This window comes from Carcharhinus amblyrhynchos, chromosome 1, assembly GCF_965287045.1.
Source record: "Carcharhinus amblyrhynchos chromosome 1, sCarAmb.v2.hapA, whole genome shotgun sequence".
NCBI lineage: Eukaryota > Metazoa > Chordata > Chondrichthyes > Carcharhiniformes > Carcharhinidae > Carcharhinus > Carcharhinus amblyrhynchos.
The window spans coordinates 119,743,813-119,764,007 of record NC_137324.1 but is presented as its reverse complement, the minus strand read 5'-3'; the positions used below and the strand labels follow the sequence as shown (position 1 = coordinate 119,764,007).

Below are 20,195 nucleotides of genomic sequence, written 5' to 3'. Positions count from 1 at the left end.
CACCCCTCACAAAGCCTCAATCAAAGCCTCACCTTACACAAAGCCCATGCCCTACCCATGCAAACACATGCCACTTCATGAATTCAACTCAACCCTCATGATCCGTATAGTCTTTATGCCAAGCTATGCTCTCGTGATGGCATGGTCACTCATACCCTTACTGTCAAGCTATGCCCCTCCACACATTCTCATGGTCTCTCATTACTCCATGGCAGTCTATGTCCCTCCCACCTCCAGATCCCCCTCATTGGTTCTATGCAAAGTGTATCATGGGTCAATGAATCCTATAATAATTTTCAAACATACTAGTATGCGTGAAAAAGCTTTAAAAATGTAACTTTTTTTTACTTGAACTGTTCCTTTACAGCCCTGTAAAAATATCAATCATGTAAATCACGGAGTGTTAATGGCAGAAACTTCTAACAATTGACACAACTTTATGTAAATAAACATTGCAGTTGACAGACTAGATCACAGAGCAACAGCTGTCAATCAAGCAATGATTTCCATGGGGCACAGCTGTTTCAACAAACTAATGGATGGGCTCTCAAAAAGGCTGAAGGGTTTTATTCTGGCTGCAATGATTCTGCACAGATCAGTTGTTACCAAACATGAGTCCACAAGTAGGCATTTCCCACTGAATGCGTGACTCAAAGATTGAGCAGAGATCTCATAGAGCAGTGTTGCTAGAAGAGAGAAGATGAAATAGGAGGGGAGGAGAAAGGAGAAGCGTGGCAAGGAGTTGAAACAGCAGACCATGGTGTTCAGCAATACCACGTTCTATCAGAATATCAGGGCAGACTATGTGTGAGGTGTCTGCTATTCAGTAAGAACATTCCCCATTTAAATCTGGTGCAGCCGCAATTGCAATCACAGAGCAGTGCAAGGACCCCGTATTTAAGTAGCCATGAAATAAACTGTGATCATGAACGTTGACGAGGCAGGGTCTTTCCATGGTGCTGCTGGAGGTATTTACAACATCTTCCATTTTGTCTTCATTGTTATTTAGAGAGGTCATTGAGAACCTCTATTCAAAGAGCCGAATACATTTCATTCCTTGTGATTGAGAGAAGCAAATGGAGTGATCACATTCCTTCGCTAGGATTGAAGGGTTTTTAAGTTGTGGAGTTACATTGACTGCACGCAGATTGTTTTGCAGGTGCCACATATCAGCTTGACCCTTTTTATTCATTCGTGGGACATGGGCATCACTGGCTGGCCAGTGGTTATTGCCCATTACTAGTTGCTCTTGAGAAAGTGGTGGTGAGCTGCTTTTTTGAAATGTTGCAATCCAATATCAGAAACAAAAAGGATTCTGCTCCCTTAATGTGCAGTGTGACAAGAATCAAGATATATCTACTGATTTTGACCATTCATATAAGGTTATTGAACATTTGCAGGACTGTGTCCAGGTGCTCGGGGAGACTTCACCCCAGCATTAACTGAGATGGTTATCTGGTCCCATTTCCTCCTTGTCCGCTGCAGTACCACACAACTCTTTTTTTACCTCCTCCACAAAGGCCTCAATTAGTGTCTGAGAACGTTGAAGCATATTTTCTCTCAAGTGACGCTTTCATTGAATCTTTTTCAACATCCAGACCAACTTGTACAAGGACATCCTTGGCTGCAGACACAAATCTCTTGCACTTACGAGATACAGGCTGGCTTTAAGTAATGTAGGCTGGTTTTTGAATTCCACCTACTCATGATTTTGTCCCCCCTGCTGATGCTTGTAGCTGCTGAACAATGTGCTTAGTGCTGGCTACTTACTACAGTCGTAGTTATGTCACAAAATTGGCAGTGTGCCGATATCACATTGTACAAGCAAGGGGTAATTGCATGTCATGAGGCCTGCGCTCATTTTTGGGTGCTGTTTGATTTAGTCCCCACCAGAGAATGAATTCTATAAGCATATGAAAATGCAAGATAAAAACATTGGAAATCTGAAATTAAAACATAATTTTTAGGAAACATACAGGAAGTTTATTAGCATATAAAGGAAAACAGTTATGGCGAAATCTGTGCCCAATTTTTCTATTCGTATGCTGATTTGTTAGTGGTGTGTTTTCACCACATGCTCTCTCTGCATCACATAGAATCATAATTTGAGATTATGAAATGAAGCAACAACTATTGATTTCCATGTGAGTTTTAAATGCCTTTGTTTGAAAAATCAGACTGTGCTGAAAGAATGCAATTATTCGTGGTCACTAGTTCTTCTATCTCTCATTTTATTCCTTCATTTCAGAGTCCTTTTTTTATTTATCAGGTACTTTCTGCCGCACTGTAAATAAAGGACACATAATTTGGACAGGCTTTATTATAATCAGCCAGGAGTGATTACACTTTACAGAACTCTTTTTATCTAATCCAAGATGGTGGTATGGTCAAGTAAATATGACCCGAATGGAGGATTTCATTGATCTCTTTGAGAAAATAATTTGTAGTTTTAAAACTTCAAGAAATTAAACAAGAGATAAAACAGAAGTTAATATAACCAGTCTCGGGCCAGCAGTGGTTTCCTTGGATGCAGTGTGAAGGCTGTACGTTTTTACAGTTCTATGCAAATCAATATTTACTGCCCACTATCTGGAAATCCCTTTTACTGTGCATATTGCATTAGTGGAGCAAAATACATTGCTAATTGATGGTGTTTCTTTTTGCAGTCTGACAGCAATGCAAGCTTCCTCCGTGCTGCCAGAGCAGGAAACCTGGATAAAGTGCTCGAGTACCTCAAAGGAGGGATAGATATCAACACATCAAATCAGGTATGCATCATTTTTAGCATTTGGATATAATTCCTTATTGAAAATTTTTGTCTTTGGTGAAAACATCTGTCAGGAATTTGCTTGGAGTTGCCTTCACCCTGCTGTTAGAGCTTTGCTAGAAATGTCAATGAAATCTAATTTTACTTTGCATATGTGGGGTTTCTACTGTGTCCTGATAAAGTTAGGTCAGTGAGCAGGAATGTTTCCAAGAAATTTACAGACATGCTCATCCTTTATAAGGAATAACTCAACATCTTGACTGGTGCGCATTTCATTTGGCCAGATTTTGCAGTCCGTGCCAATCAAGGGTGCTCTCACTACTGACCGTGAACAAGTCTTGCTCAGAGAACTAGCGATCATCCTGGTGAGGATGTCCATGCTCTTATGTACAGTGATTGCAGTGTTTATTACTGGGGATTCCATGTATGGAGTGATGTTATCAGGCTGATCAAACAGTCAATTACATTAAGGAATTTGCACTGACGCCCATTCGCCCAAGCAGGAAAATTATAGCAGTAAAAGAAGATCATGTTTCAAAGTTTTCTATGTAGAGCAAATTAAAGATTGAGACACAAACAACAGGTGAAAGTAGATACTAAAATATTTTGAAAAAAACTTTTTAAAAGTAAATTATTATTATAAAGAATGGCTCGCACATCCAGATGGTGGGGTACATCCAGTCAGCAGCAATGTTTAGCGGTTGGGCAGGTAGTCAAATGGTTGGGGCTGTCATTGGGTGGTGCAGTGGTAGTTGGATAGCTAGTGGGTGCTAAGGGTGTTGTTGGGAAGATTCAGTGGGGGAGGAGGATAATCATATATTCAGGAAAGTAGTTGGATGGTGAGGAGAAGGTGATTCAGTCAATCAGTTATGAAGTTGCCCAGGTGTTAGACCAGGTTTTAAATTGGATAGCTTTTCCTGGGTAAGTATCCACAAAGTCCCTTGTATCTAACCCAAGTATCCACCCTGTGCTCTGGATTGAAGACATTCATGGAAAGCAGCAGGGAATCAGTTCATTGAAAATTTAGACTTCCTGTCACAAATCTTCTGCAGTACACCCCATCTCTGACAATCCAGAGACAGGAAGTTTTGGGCCCTAATGATTAATTATTTAGCAGAACTCCATGATTATTTAAATTATATTTTTAGCGTTAGATCTGTTGTTCATCAAACTTTGTTAATTGCATTGCCATTAAAATCCCAGTTACACCTGATTGAACAAGGTGTAACATTTTAAAAAGTTTCGAGAGACGATGTGGGAGCGGGAGAGTTTAAACTTTCACTGGTTTCAGTGATTGTTGGCTCTGGGATCGTGATGGGATGGTAGCACAGCCTGTGTTAAAACCAAGTATCAGACTGAAACTTAAGGATTTCTGCACTAATCTGTATCTGCCCAACATTCTGAAGTTGCATTTGAAGAGGTAATGAAAGTGACTGGATATTTTGCTGTCAACAGCCCCTGCCCAACGCAAAATATAGCACAATCTTCCTTTAATCATGAAAGCTTCATTGTCCCTACTGTGCTGTTACACCTATAGACCAGAACTTTCCGAGCATTCATGCTAAAGGGATCTTCTAATTCCATTGATGTACCTCTGCCAAAGGTTTTGTGGTTGCAAGAGGTGAGTTCAATGGAAAACCCCATTAATAACAGTGGAACCAGAAGAATTTAATAAAATATTTATTACATATAAACTAAATTCAAACTGAATGCAATTCATAGTCCCCACAAGGGCAAATAAGATCCAAGCTGACATCATGAGGCATTGCACCCCATCTTGGGCTTGATCTGACACTCCGAGATAGCTTTGAAAATTTGTATCATGCGACACCTCAGTTTAACCTCACTGGCTACCCTGATGATTGACTCCACCCTAGCATGGGAGATCAACCCGTCTGATCATTGACTCTCCCCTGCCAGGACCAGAAGATCCCCCCCGCCCACCGCATGGTAGGCTGCCTCTGCTGCAGTGAAACACACAGTGGGTTGCATGTAAAATCCCACCCATGGTGTCACACTTTAGTTCATCTAGTCATGAAATTAACTTGAGAACTTACACTCGAGGAATAGACAGTAACTACTATTAAAATGACAGAAGTGCTTTATTTCCTATAAAGCAGGGGAAATAAGACATAATTGTGTGGAATGCATCCTTTTTATATTCATTTGATATTTTGTAAGTTATTATTGGTGATGCACTTAACCCTACATTTATTGAAGGCCCAACAGCTGTCAGGAAAGCTGGAGTCACCAAATTTGCATCATATCAGGGCTGCGAATGCATGGATACATAAATAGAGAACAATTAGTTCAAAGGAATGTCTAAACAGTAAACTGGTGTTTAAAAAGGCTAATTTAAAAATAGATCTCTCTCGACACAAATAAATTAAAACTATTTCAGTTTAAAAATGTCCCCTTATTTACTGAAATAAAAGCAAAATAATGCAGATGCTGGAAATTTCAATAGAACAGAAAATGCTGGAGTTTTTCCAGCATTTTCTATTTTTATCTCTGGCTTACTGAAGTAGGATCAGAATGGTTGGTAGTTGTAACATTACACATGAGCTTCAAGTATCTTGTATGCCTGTGTGCTGATGGACACTCTTGTTTTGCGTTGAGGATCCTGGGCTCTCCCTTTCTGCTGTAAGCATGAGCACCTCAGCTCAATCTTAATCGGACTTGATCTGTGATTGTTAGGATTAATGGCAGATGATCTTGCTAATAAAAGGCCATGTGCTTCAATATGCCATATCTGTTTTGAAACAACCTGGCACTCCATCAAAGAAGAGCCTCTTGTGTATTAGCTGGTGAATTTACAATCTTGTTCCAAATCTTCCTGTACGGGTACAACTCAGTGTTGTGATTTTACTTCAATATTTCTTGCTATCAAAATTCAAATTTGCAGAAAGAAATTTGTCCCCTGGAAATCACAGAAAATCAGCTTCTTTGAATGTTTAAACTAGTTTCTAGAAAAATACCAAAACAGCAAAAATGTAAATCTATTTCACTGCACCCCATTGGAGGCCTCCTGCAGCTAGATCTGGACAGCATGCAGACTTGGGCTGCTAAGTGGCAAGTAACACTCATACCTTCAGGTATTGACAAGCTCCAAGTGCAAGGGGAATGGGGAGTAATTTCCCAGATCCTTGGACACAGCAATGAAGGTGGTAGTGAGGGGAGGGCTAAGCAAATTTTTAATAAGTGTGTTAGGCGATTCGCAGATTAGTTCCCACCCCCAGCTGTTTTTCCCAGCGGTGAGCTGGGCCCGATGGCAGCAACTAACACTTCAGTGGAGGGATGCCAATTAAGGTAGTTAAGGGATCAATTTTCAGCCAATTTCCCAGCAGTAGCCAACTTTTCCAGAGTCTTAAGAAACCTTTACTGTTTCAGCAGTTTGGCAACTCAAAGAAGGTGGCTGCATAGTGGGAGGTCGAAGCTGTGTGAGATTATAAAGCTTTTTAATGTCTACAGGCAAGATATGACAAGGCTGATAAATCTCCATATTAGAGGCTCACTATAGTGTGACGATCTCCTGCAGACTGATGACCCAGGTAGTGCTGGGACTGATGAAGTGCCAGCCGCTGCCTTGATAACGACGGTGCCTCCATTCTGAGCGTACAATTCCTACTGCTTTTTCTTTAGCAATATCTCACTGATGATACCATGCAGGCTGTCAGCCCCCCTCCCCAACCACCCCCGTTTCCTGCCGTGCGCCCCCCCCATACCTGGAAACCACCTGCTGTCCTGAATTGGATGGCAATTCCAGAAGATGTTTCTTAATTGATTATCTCACATTAGATCAAGCTTGAAGTCCCACTGCTGCTGTAAATGGGGCCTGGGCCCAAAAGTGGTCCTGACCCCTGAAAACTTTCAAAGTCTGGTAGATTCAGCTTAAAGTGCTAAACCACCTCTCTTGACTTTCATTGAAATCCCCACCGTAAACTTCCCAGTTGTGACCATTAACCAAAAGCTGAACTTGAAAACCACATAAAAACTGTAAATGGAGGAACAGGTCAGAGGGTGTATACTCCGCGGTGCCTGCCTCACTCACCCTGTGTCTTCCCCATGCTTCTCCAGTAAGGTACAAGTCATAAGTGTGATGGAATACTCTCCACTTAAGTGCTATTTAAGCTGCACGCATATACTCATGAAGCTTGATGTCATTCAAGATAAAATATCTGCTTGACTGGTAAACCATCCACCAGCTTTAAAGATCCATTGCACCCTCACTGGAGCATTGTGGCTGCACTGTGTACAATACACAGTATGTACCAAGGCAATTTGCTGAGGCTTCTCTGACAGAATCTATAACTTTACCAGTTAGAAGGACCAGAACAGCAGGCACATGGGCATCCAACCACTTTAAACTTCCCTTCTATGTCAGCTACCATTCTGACTTAGATGTATATCACTGTGCCTAAAAACACTGTAGGAGTACTTTAACTGTATGGACTAGAGTTGTTCAAGAACATGGCTCACTACCACATTCTGAAAGCCAATTATGGGCAATAAGTGCTGCTGAAATCTCAAGAATGAAGTTTGTTTAAATTCTTGCCCTGTGTTGTTGCAACTGGACTATATAGGTTGTTGTGATATGTACAGATTGAGTTCTTCACACACTTACAATGTAGGTTTTACTTTCTATCTTATTTTAAATATAAAAAGCACAATTTTGCTCTGTTTTACTTGCCACTGGTTTAATAAATTTGAAATGAATCAACTGTCTGTCATCTAGACTTTAAGAAGATCCAGATACAATTTCAGTCCAGAATTCTTGTGCTCCCTCCACCTTATGATGGGTTTTGAGACTGGTGATGATGGGGTGGGGGGGAGGTGGGGAGGTGGCGGAGCCTGAAATTACAAGGACAGGATTCTGTCTGTGACTCTGCCTGTCCCGGCCAGGGGATGTGGCAAGTCTGCTCTTGCCCCAGTTAAGGCTCTTAAGTGATCAATCAATAGCCATGTAAGTGCCTTATCCCACTCAGCCTCAATTTTTAGGCTAGAGAACGAATGACAGATTGTGGGGAAGGGGGCAGAAGTTGGGGTGGGGGGAGTTCGGGCGTACAGAAAAATTGCCAAAGCTACATTTTGGGCACTAAGGGTGGGGTGGTGGGGGGGGCATCTCCATCTGAAGTCCAGTACTGATTGGGGGATCCTTCCCTTCAAGGCATGGAGACTTCAGGACCTAACCCCCTCCATCACAGGGCATATCCTTCCCCTGGGACTCTAAATTCCCTACTTACAATCCTCCAGGCACCTCTGCACACTCCTCCCAGCAGCCCTGCCAATTTCCTTCACTGCTTCTTCCATTTCAGTCCACATTCATTGGTACAGGACTTCTTCCATTGCAGCCATCCTAAAAATTCAGGCCCGTTTCTTTTAGAGAGTTGTTTTGTTTTACAAGAGCAAGTTCCTTTTTCAAATTATTTACAAAGCAGATTGTAAAATAAAACATTAATGCAGGTTGCATCTTGAAGCCCAGAAATGCTAGTGATAGTGCGGTCAAATAGTCCCAATTAGAAATTATTTGATTGATAGATTTGCCAATTAACATGACTGTCTAGACGTTAATGATGAGGTTTAATCCTTCACTGGATACATTAACATATTTTATATATTATTTCAAAAGTGTTCTGTTTTTGAATCCCTTTACAACTGAGGGACTGGAATAAAGCTCCAAACTGAACACACCACATTTAAAAAGAGATGTCTAATTGATTGAGGTTGGGGAGGGTTGAGTGAGAGGTGTATGGCACTCCCAAATGTTTTGATGCCCAGTGTACAAAGAATTTTAAATATGTTTCTGCCAGTAATGCATATTGAATGGCTAACACAAGGCAGTATATGTCTGATGTTTTCATCCGTCCTTGAAACAAGCATTGATGTGATTTTGAATTTATTTTAGGCCGAATGTATAGGATTTAACTTAATTGGGCTGTGATCTGTCTTAATAGCTTCAGATTTAAATTTACAAGGTGAAAGATTTGATGAAAAAGGTTTGCCAATTCTATTTGTTTAAGGTGCAGATGAGGCAGAAAAAATGTATATTTTCAAACATGACAATAATACACACAAGTGTTCCAATGAGATAGTTCACTGTGATGTTGGTTGCCATGAAATGTTCAGTAAATGAATAAACAAGGACCTTAGATAAATATGCTACTTTAATTGAAGGGTTTAGCATAGATAGGATTTCTTGCAACTGTCAGTCAGAACACAAGTGTTTGTATTCATGCATGTTATGCTGTTGACTTGCAGCTGTACAATGCTATATGTATTTTGCTGTTGCAGAATGGCCTCAATGCATTGCATTTGGCAGCAAAAGAAGGACATGTGGACCTTGTGCAGGAATTATTGGAGAGAGGTGCAGTTGTTGATTCATCGACAAAGGTAATATCTTATTTTCTGATGTGGCACCATTATATTTGAAGAGTGCTGTTACATGCATGTTCTACACATCTGTAGCCAAAATCAAGCAGACATCCTGAGGTCAACTAACACAGGCAACAGCATTCATATTTGCCCTCGGGTACTTCGACTCCTTCTTATGGAGTGGTGTTTCATCCTTCTGGGACCTTATGCGTCCACTCCAGTTAAATCACAGTTTAGCTTCTGAGGTGGAGTTCCTGCTTGAAGCTAGTTATCAATGTAAGTGGACTATTGAAAGGTTTAATCAATCAGAATCCATCTCTCTGCCAACTTTTTGAGAAAGCAAGATGAAAAAATAAACTCCCTCATGCAAATTTGAAAGGGCAAGAGGAAATATTCTAAAATACCAGGAACAATTAGATTATACTAAGCTTGGTCTGAAGGTGATGGGGAAAGGAAAGGACTTGGAATCCAAACATGTCACCTTATACACTGATTAATGCACAACTGATGGATGCAACTTGACCACAATTATCAACAACTTGACCTCAAAGTTTATGCGAGAGGCAAAAAATGTTGCATTTTTGACCAAAGGTAAAAGAATGTGCAATAAGACTTGATTTCAACTCATTGATGATTTAAAGGGGAGAAGGAGCATTTAGAGTTTAGGGGGAACAAAGCAGCATTAAAGGACTAATTAGAATAGCAGCAATAAAATTAGGAAATTAGAGTGGAAAGATGGATTGTCTGTCAGACGAAGAATTTTTTTCTTGTATCCTTTTCAAGCATTAGAGGAAAGAGAAATATATTATCTCCAGGTATTGGAGAAATAGTCCAATCTGGGACAGGGTTAGCTTCTGAAGTGATGTTGAGGGGGTAAAAATGTTTTGGATAAAGAGAGAAATAACTTTTGTAGTGGTAATATTGAGGTAAAGAATATTAAAGAAGAACGGTACAGTAAGGGTGTGCTGATGAAAGATTGTTGCAAGCATATAGGTTTCATGACGAAGTCCTAATGTTCTGTTGTCATTTCAGTTAAGATTAATAGAAAAAGCTGCTCACATTGTTTCTCCAGAATTTTGACTGATTTTCCACTAAAGTTATTGAGTAAATGTAACCTTGAAACAATGCAATGTTGGTTAATGCATCTGTAGTGGGCAGAAATCCACTTGATTGGTAAGGGGATCAAAGGTTACGGGGGAAAAAGCGGGAGATTGGGGTTGAGAAACACATCAGCCATGATTGAATGGTGGAGCAAACTCGATGGGCCAAGTGGCCAAATTCTGCTCCTGTTTCTTATTCACCTGTCTTTGGCAGCATGTTTAGTGCAGCAGAGTTTTGGACGCAGATCAAAATAACAATCTTCAGCTGACCTTCAAATCAAAACTTACTTTTACAGTTTCACTCTGATATGAAATGTCACCTTATATTCATTTGAGTGGATTGTAATAATTAATATTCGTTGGTTGATTTATTTTCCTCCAGTTTCCCCTTCACACCATGCACTGGTCTTAGATTCAATAACTCATCAGGATACTTGCTCTCATATCTCCTCTAAACCTGTTTGCAACCCAATGGCAGCCCAGAATAGCTCATTATTGAATTTTTCTTATGCTTAGCTATAAAGTAGGATCAAGCCTTCCAGTTAGCATCTTTCATAATGAAACAAGTAATTTCAGAAACTTAATGGTGAGCAGAAGAATGCTTGATAGAATGAAGAAAACATATTGTTGTAAATGGGAGTAAAATGTTTAGAAAAATCACCATTAATGTTCAATGTTTTCCTATTCAATAAACTATCATCTAAAAGATGCAAGTTCTATGACTTTACATAGTTAGGGATCACTACCTATCTTAAATGAGGTCACTTGCATCAGGGTCTTGGCCAGATCAAGGCACTCCAGGTATGACAAAAGATATATTGGTTTGCCACCTGTCAAAAATGGGACTCAGCTAGGGGTTTAGATCTTGGATTTGGTCTGAATCCCTTGCAATTTGGTTAAACCTTTTAGATTTTCTTCAACCAACTTTTAAAAGGACCAGATGGGAGCAAAACAACTTGGGATGTGCACCCGTAGCCTTGGTTGATGATTGTCATTTTCACCAAGTCCTCTTTTTTAACTGATGAAATGCACTAAAGTGGCGTAGGTACCCATAGACTCAACTCAAATATGGGAACTTCATTCTGAACTCAGATAATTTGAGAGAGCAGAATCTTATGGAGGTGACAGGAGTCTCGACTGTCAGCTGGAGGGCCAGCAAGACCAAACAATGGTTTTCGGGGAGGCCTGGTGCATCTTGTGGCACTCAGGTACTTTTTAGGCTAGCAGTAGATCTTTCCTAAGGATCAACGGCCCTAGGGGTAGAGGTTCCACCTGCTGAGAGCCGCCGATCAGTCAAAGGCTGGCAGTTCTTCTGTAATCAGAAGTGCCACTGGGGAGGCGATGGCTGCTGCCAATGCGGTGCCCACACCTGAGCTCAATCAAGGATGGACCAATGCATAGGTGATCAATAACAGGAGGGTGTCATGGGAAGAGAGTTGTGGGTGAGGGGGTCAGCAGGAAAGGCTTGGGCTGTCTCCCAATGGGCCCTCTTCCCTTCCCCATGTTGGTTGCTCAAGCAGACACCGAGTATCTTTGACTGAGTGTCCGCCTTTGGAGGTTCACAAACGAATATGTCAAGGATTGCTTGTTGAGTTCCTTGCATTGCAAGCCCCCTGTCTGCTGCTCAGTTAATATCAACAGCAGCAGTAGCATGAGACCTTTAAGTGGACATTAATTGCCCATTGAAGGGCTTCAGTTGCCAGAGAGCAAGAAGTCTGTAAAAGGCCTTTCTTCTGGGATTTAATCAAAATAGAGATGGGCAAATTGTGCGGACCCCACTAATCACCCTCCTGCCAGATTATGTGCCCCCACCAAGAAATTTGCCATGGGGGAAGGGACAAGATTTTGTCCATAGGGTGAGTGGCAAAGTGTTCTGACAGGAGGAGCCCAATACTTACTGACCTGTGGACATCTGTACAAAAAGTATAAAATCAAAACATTGTGTAAAATGGGTTAGTATATATCAGTATAGCAATGTATTATTATAAAATTCACCCATTTAGATGAAAAGTTATTTGTTCGTGGGGGATGGGCAGCACTGGCAGAATCACATTTATTGCCCATCCTCAGTTATTCTGAGAGGGTTCCTTTTTTAACTCAGAAAATAGGAATTGAAGTTAGCAAGCAGAACTGTAACTGAACGATGAACTGCATTGAAAGAAGATGTAGTTCAAGTGCAATCAAGGTATCTTCCCATGAAGGGGATTGGGCAAACAAATCTCAAGCTCCCTGGATGATAAAAGAGATGGAGGTTTAAATGAAGCAGAAAATATCTATTGATAATGGATTTCAGATGGATAATAGAATTGAGAACCAAGCTGAATAGAAAAGATTTAGAAGGAAATTGAATAAACAAATAAGAAAAAAAAAGAGAGACCATGAAAAGAGACAGACAAAGGAATCCAAAAGTTTCTGTAGACACATAGAGTAAAAAAGTGGTAAGGGAAGATTCTCTCTCAACCTTTCCATACCCTGATAGTGCATAGGTCAGACTTTTGTCTGTTTCTGTAGCTAATTATTCTGGAACAGGTCACTAGTCTATGGCCAGGGGCTTGTAGTTTGAGAAGCAGTACACCACATCAAACACAGTCACATATGCGCACACACATGTGCACACTTTAGCATAGCCAATCCACTTTGACCTGCATGGCTTCAGACTGCAGGAGGAAACTGGAGCATCTGGCAAAAACCTATGCAGATACTGAAGAATGTGAAAATACCACACAGTAAAAAGTCTGACAACACCAGGTTTAAGTCCAACCGATTTATTTGATAGTACACTCACTAGAGAGTGTACTATCAAATAAATCGGTTGGACTTAAACGTGGTGTTGTCAGACTTTTTACTGTGTTTACCCCAGTCCAACGCTGGCATATCCACATCAAAAATACCACACAGACAGACCTCAGAATCAAATCCAGGTTCCTGACACTATGAAGCGGCAGTATTAACCATTATGCCACCGTGCTGCGCAAAGGGAAGTATTTAGGACTATTAAAGGGATTGAGATATGGAGGTGGGGCATAACTGAGATACTGCAGGAATGCTTTGCATTTGTCTTTACCAAAAATGATGACATTGGCCAGGTCATTGTGAAAGAGGAGACAATTTGGAAAAGTGAAGAGTTTAAAGTGGATAAGAAAATAGTATTGGATAGCTCATAAGCAGCTAAGGCACCAGAACCAGGATGAGATGTATCCAAAGAGTCTGAAGGAAGTGAGAGTGGCACTTAGGCACTGGTCATAAATTGCCAACCTTCCTTACACACCGGAGTGGTGCCAGAGGACTGGAGAATTGAAGATGCAAAACCCTTGTTTTAACAATTGATGCAAGTTTAAGGCCAGAAAACACCAGCCAGTTTAACCTCAATTGCGGGAAGCTTTTAGAAATGATTCATTTTGATAGGACAAACTTGAATGTGGATTACAAGGTCAACAGAGGAATGTGGAGGAATAGAGAGATCTCGGGGTTCATATCCACGGTTCTTTAAAGGTTGCCACTCAAGTGGATAGAGCCGTGAAGAAGGCTTATAGTGTGTTAGCGTTTATTAACAGAGGGTTTGAGTTTGAGTCGTGGGGTTATGCTGCAACTGTACAGGACCTTGGTGAGACCACATTTGGAATATTTTGTGCAGTTCTGGTCACCTCACCATAAGAAGGATGTGAAAGCATTTGAGAGAGTACAGAGGAGATTTACCAGGATGCTGTCTGGTTTGGAGCGTAGGTGTTATGAGGAAAGGTTGAGGGAGCTGGGGCTTTTCTCTTTAGAGCAGAGGAGGATGAGAGGTGACTTAATAGAGGTTTATAAGATGATGAGGGGAATAGATAGAGTGGACGTTCAGAGACTGTTTCCTCGAGTGGATGTAGCTGTTACTAGGGGGCATAACTGTAAGGTTCATGGTGGGAGATATAGGAGGGATGTCTGAGGTAAGTTCTTTGCTCAGAGAGTGGTTGGGGCGTGAAATGCACTGCTTGCTGTGAAAGTGGAGTCGGACACTTCAGGAACTTTCAAGCAGTTATTGGATAGGCACATGGAGCACACCAGAATGATAGGGAGTGGGATAGTTTCATCTTGGGTTCGGACATAGCTCGGCACAACATCGACGGCTGAAGGGCCTGGACTGTTCTATGTATAACTTGGAGTAAAATTAATAGTCATTTGGGCAAGTGTGGATTGTTTAAGAAAATCTACATGGATTTCTTAAAGAAAAACTGTTTAATTAATATGTCTGAATCTTTTGATAAGGTAACGCAAAAGTTTGATGAGGATAATATTGTCAATGTGATGTACATGGACTTCCAAAAGGCATTTGACAAAGTGGCACATAACATATGTGAACAAAGTTAAAGTTCCTGGAATAAAACACCATGGATGCAAAATTGGCTGAGAGATAGGAAACAAAAGATAGTGGTGAGAAGTTGCTTTTTGCAGTCTGGAAAAGTGAACTTTATATTGGAGTTCACCATGGATTTGAGTTAGAACTCCAACAGGGTGTGTAATGGGGGTTCAGTAGACTGATTCCTGGGTTGAAGAGATTGATTACATGAGGCATACATTCCCTAAAGTTTAGGAATAAGTGAAAGGATCTTGTTGAAATAAATATCAGATTAGGAATATAGGAAAAGTAGTAGTATATAGGAAATATAGGGAAAGTAGTAGGCCATTTAGTCTCCAAGCTTGTTCCATCATTTAATTTCATCATGGCTGATCTGTGAATTTGCTCCACTTACAATTTGCCCAATATCCCTTAATGCAAAAAAATTAATAACAATTTAAAAATAAAAAAGATCTAATATTAATTGTCATTAATGGATGAGAATTCTCTGTACACCCCTAATCCTGTCTCCCCAACCAATGGAAACAGTTTTTCACTATACACCCATGGCCTGAAGTTTCGCGATGTTAGGCATTCATCTGGCAGTGGGAAGCACATTCCTGATGACTCCAACAGGTCTGCTGCCATTTCGCAATCTAATGAACATTGATTGGCAGCAGGCAGGATTTCCATCCTCACTTGGGAGGAATTTACACATTGCAGAGCTGTCATTCAAGGCTCTCCAGCTAATCCAGGCACAGTGCTGCAGTGGCTGGAAGAGGGACTGCAATGCCATGCCTGAAACTAAGTGTAGGGAACACAGAATAGAACTGTGCTTTGTGTGATATCTTTTCGTAGCTTAAGCCTTGGAGTTCTTGGCTTTCTTTCACAATATTTAAGTCATCAATAAATGCATTGGGTAGTTGAGACCCCAACATTGATCCTTGCAGTACCCCACTTGTCACATTATCCCTGCTCTTTGCTTCCTGATTCTCAACCAATTTCCTAATCAGGCGAATAATTCGCCTTGTATTCAATGAGCTAATATTAGTTAATAGCGTCTAATGCGGGACCTCGAGAAATCCATATAAATAACATCCAGCAAAGTTCACCTACCCACTTCTTTAGCCACCTCTTCAGGTAATGCAATCAGATTCATTAGGCATTACTTGCCCGTTTGCAAATCAATGTTGCCTCTCTTTGATTAGTTGAAACTTTTTAAGGGGCTTGACAGATACTGGGAGGATGTTGCTTCTGTTTGGGGAGTCCAGAACTGCAGGTCACAGTCTCAATAGTGGTTGGCTATTTAGCATTGAAATGAAGAAGAAAATGTCTTCACTGAAAGGATAATAAGCTTGAGAACTTTACCCCAGATGTTGCATCTGGAGCTATGGATATTATGGCTAGGTATTCATTTTGTATGCTTAGGAGGGAAATAGGCATGTTTTTGGATGACAAAGTAATTGACGGATATGGGAATGGTGCAAAGTTTAACTAAGGTATAAGATCAGCCATGACTTTGTTGAATGGCAGAACAAGCTCAAAGGACTGAATAACTGACCCCAACTCGTGTGTTATGGCCATAAGATGAATTGAATTGACATATTACTTAACAGTTGCATTTTTACAAAATTGTGATACTCTCCTAAGATTTAATCATCAAAATGTTTTATGCACAAACTTGATTCTGTACAGATTAATTTAATGGTATAGTCCAATACAAAAACCACTGAAACTAAACATTAATTGAAGCTTTCCTAAATGTTTTGCTTCTCTTTCTTAAGAGAAAATGCATTATTTCCTGCCCCACGCTCATTTTGCCATTCTCAATTTGCCTCTTTACCTGTGAACAAGATGGCTTGCTTTGGGTTTTCTGTCTTTCTTGCTAATTATTGATTTCTCTTAACAGAAAGGAAACTCAGCCCTACACATTGCATCTCTGGCTGGACAAGCTGATGTGGTCAGAACTCTAGTGAAGCAGGGTGCCAACATCAATTCACAGTCCCAGGCAAGTAACCTAAACACATCAGAATGGGCACAGCTCTATAGTTGAAATAAAATAGAAACACACAATTTGTTTTCTATCATCATCATACTTTCTGATGCTGCTGGACTGGTTATGTACCTGCCAAAGTGAAGTATCACTTTGTCTTCAATCAATGCATCAGGTCCAAAACTGATTTACATCTTCATTAGCCTATGTGTACTTGGTTTCACAACATTAAGTACATAGAATATTACCGTGATTCAACAATGAAAGTCTCAAGAATTCCTGAAGAGAATGATTTTCAGAAATCCATGCAGAATGCACAATGCTTGTGTTTAATATTTTCTGAAGTACAATTTTTTTGTACTATTTATTTTTTGATCTTGTTATATTTCTTTGTATCAAAATTAACTGATTTGCAGAATCAGAAGAAAAGTTACATTCATTTTAATGATCCTTACTAATTGCTATGAACCCTTGAGCTTGAAGTATTGCAGAGTATGCCACACACCATATAATGTGCAGGGGGCATATAACCATTGGTAGAAAAACAAAATAGCACTCTACCGCCCTGTCACAGGTGGTTCTGTGAGACTTTTTACTGTGTTTACCCCAGTCCAATGCCATTATCTCCACATCCAATAGGTGGGGCAGGAGTAAATTGGATCCACTGATCCTGGAAGTAAATTGCAGGCAACCATGGGCGAATGCCAAGGTTTAAAAGGCTCACCTTGGTCCTTTGGGACTTCGTCTCAGTTGTTTGGATCTCATGCCTTCATCCTCCACCCACTCTTCATGGCCCCTTATAACCTTCATGCCATCACCATTACTAACCCATACCTACAATTATAATCCCTTCCCCCCACGCCTGCCCCCCATAACTTCATTCCACTTCCATAGCCACTATTCAGTGACCACCGTGGGCCTACCTCAGGAGCAACATGGAGATAAATTGTTGGAAGTCTATTTGTTTTTTAAGTTTTTACTCAAAAATATTTGATATTGAAAAAATGGAGTCCCCTTCATTAAATCGTTTGAAGGCTTAAATCTTCTCAGGTGGTTAATTTCTTGAGAAGACTTCTGTTCACATCACATTAAAAAAACTAATCCTTTAATAACCTCTTTAAACTGCCAATCAACTGTGAACACAGCACCATCTTCTGAGATAATTGTAGCTTTTGAAAATCATCCAAGCATTCATTTTACATAATACTAGCGAAGTTAACAAACTGCATGACTGGATGGTAAAGTTTTTCTAACTTATACAAACAGATGGCCTGACAATTAATGCAATCCAGCAGAGTGTTTCTTTTATTAAACGTTCACTGACAGCTCAAGCCTGTTTTTATGCTTAAAGAACATTTTCAGATTTTGACATTTTAACAAACCTTATCCATCCTTCAAGAGCATTTATGTCTAATCTATCAATTCATGACTATTGGATAAGGCCTTTGCAACAGCCATAATAGGGTCTGTTTGAACTCAGCATTAAGTTTAAACATCCATGCTGATTTCTGCATTCCTGCTTCTGTGAATTATGCCCCGATCCCTTCCTTTGCTGGCAAAATTTGCACCTGTCAAAAATGGAATAGGAATTCCAGATCCAGCTTCTGTGCAGCATTTTTAAAGGTCTTTGGAGACTTCCTGACTATTGGGTGATTGTGTCCAATTGGAGGCACCACACTTCAGGAATAACTGTTTCCAATGGACCTTGTGTCGTGACTTGCCTGGTCCTGGTCAAATTTGATAAATATATCAGTCCTGGCATAAAGGGCATCTGTCATCTCCCTAATACTTTTGTGAGTGGTGGACTGGAAGATGCTGCAGATGTCCCTTGTGCTGCCCTGGAATGGACTGCTAACATAAAAGTTCTGAGTGGTTGTAATTTTAAGGCCCCAAGGCATTGGGTGTCAGCTCATACAGTACATGGCAGAGATGGTCCACTGTCCTGGACAGGCACAGTCTTCTCTGGAACTGCAGCTCGGACAGTTGAAAGTTGGAAGATTCTTGGTCAATACTGCCTCCTCCATGTGTGGTCCTGTTGCCTGAGCAGCTGCAGGCCACAGGTCCTGATTACACACAGCAACACATTGTTATCTCTGCTACTGGTCAGTTACAATCAGGAGGAAGGCCAATTCAACAGGCTCCATGATTCTCCTGAATCATGCACTGAAAAATTGAGAAAACCACAGTGAACGCTGAGGACTAGCAACGGAGCCGTGATCCTCATTGCTCCATGCATCTGTGGCTTCCACCCTAGTGTTTCCAATTACCTATGTGAATGTCTGCTTTTTCTTACACCACCCACTTTGACACTACAGCCACATCCCCATATAGCTTCTCCTGTATGCTGCCGCTGCCAAATATTGAGTCCCGATCTTGTACAGCACTAAAGTGCTTGTTGGGGCTTGTTGTTCCAAATTCTTTGAGTCCAGACTTTGTAACTAGATCTGGCTCTGGCTATTAAACTGGCATACTGGAATCCTCAAAGAATTGTCAGTTAGTCTCCTTGGCAACACATTAATCTTGACAAGAAACAGCTGAGTCGTGAGAGGTGTGCAATTAGGTATTGAAGCAATTTCCCAGATGGTGGCTTCACTCTTCCGGGTCTTCAATGCTGTGCAGTTAAGCAGTCTTGCAAAAGAACAATAAATATCTTCATTGCTGGATCTGAGAGTCAGAGATTTAGAGAAGTGGATTTACACTTCCTATCCAGTAAGCCCCTCTGGCCTCACGCCATTGACAAAGTGAGGGCTTTAGGTTTCACTGCAATCACCCTTCCTCAAATGAGAGGGTCTTTATGCGCCATGAAACAGGGTAACTCTCCATCACTGATACCCGCAACTACCCTTGCAGCCTGGCCTCGCCCAAGGCAGAACACCAGGATCTCATAGCCGCACTTAGTACTTGTGGCTGCCTCTTCTTCAGTTTGCAACTCCTAACAAGGAAGGGCATTCACTCAGCTACTGTTTGCTCACAAACCCAGCGTGGAAGAATCGGGAAGCAATACCTGCTTGGCAGCCAGCATATCCCCTTGGAGCGAGAGGCAGCCCAATACTCACCCATATCCCCAACACCCTCCCCACCCGATAGTGGCAGTGACTCTCACCCTGGCCCTAAGCTGCTCGGGCATTCTCCCTGGCACCCCTTGAGTTTTGGACTGTCTGAGAAATAATGGCCATCTGAGCGCTTACCTCCAGTATCCCCTTTGGAGGTGAAGGCACCTGGTTCACACTAATGCAGAGCTGCTTTAAATGGCGCTGATGTGATGTCACACCAGTACCAGCTGAATATTTAGTGAGGGGTCAATATTCACAGAGTGTTCTTACTAATGAGATGCAGATGTATTCAAATTAAGTTTCCACCCTTGGCGTGTTCCACATCACCCTGCCAGTGAGGTTAGTTCAAAATCAGGAAATGCGATCTCAGGTGAGATTTATTTTTTCACACTCTCTGCACTTTGAGCCTGCAGTGCCATTCCCATGGAGAGTGGGCTCAAAATCCCACCCCTCTGTTTCTCTCTTCACAAATGCTGCTAAACCTGCTGAATCTTTCCATCATTTTCTATTTTTATTGTATCTAGAGTTTAAAGATGACCTTAACGGAGGAAGGATAAGCAAAGAGACGGGTTTAATTCCAGAGCTTGGGGCTCAA

General features: G+C 41.1%; 1 protein-coding gene across 1 annotated transcript in view; it reads left to right on the top strand.

Annotated features, from left to right (window-relative positions):
* Window positions 1-20,195, top strand: part of LOC145344555 (ankyrin-2-like) — an 831,416-nt gene that overhangs the window by 526,140 nt on the left and 285,081 nt on the right. The window contains exons 4-6 of the mRNA XM_080191753.1: window positions 2,667-2,768; window positions 9,059-9,157; window positions 16,464-16,562. Of these exons, the coding sequence (XP_080047879.1) occupies window positions 2,667-2,768; window positions 9,059-9,157; window positions 16,464-16,562 (300 nt within the window). The remainder of the gene's footprint in view (window positions 1-2,666; window positions 2,769-9,058; window positions 9,158-16,463; window positions 16,563-20,195) is intronic.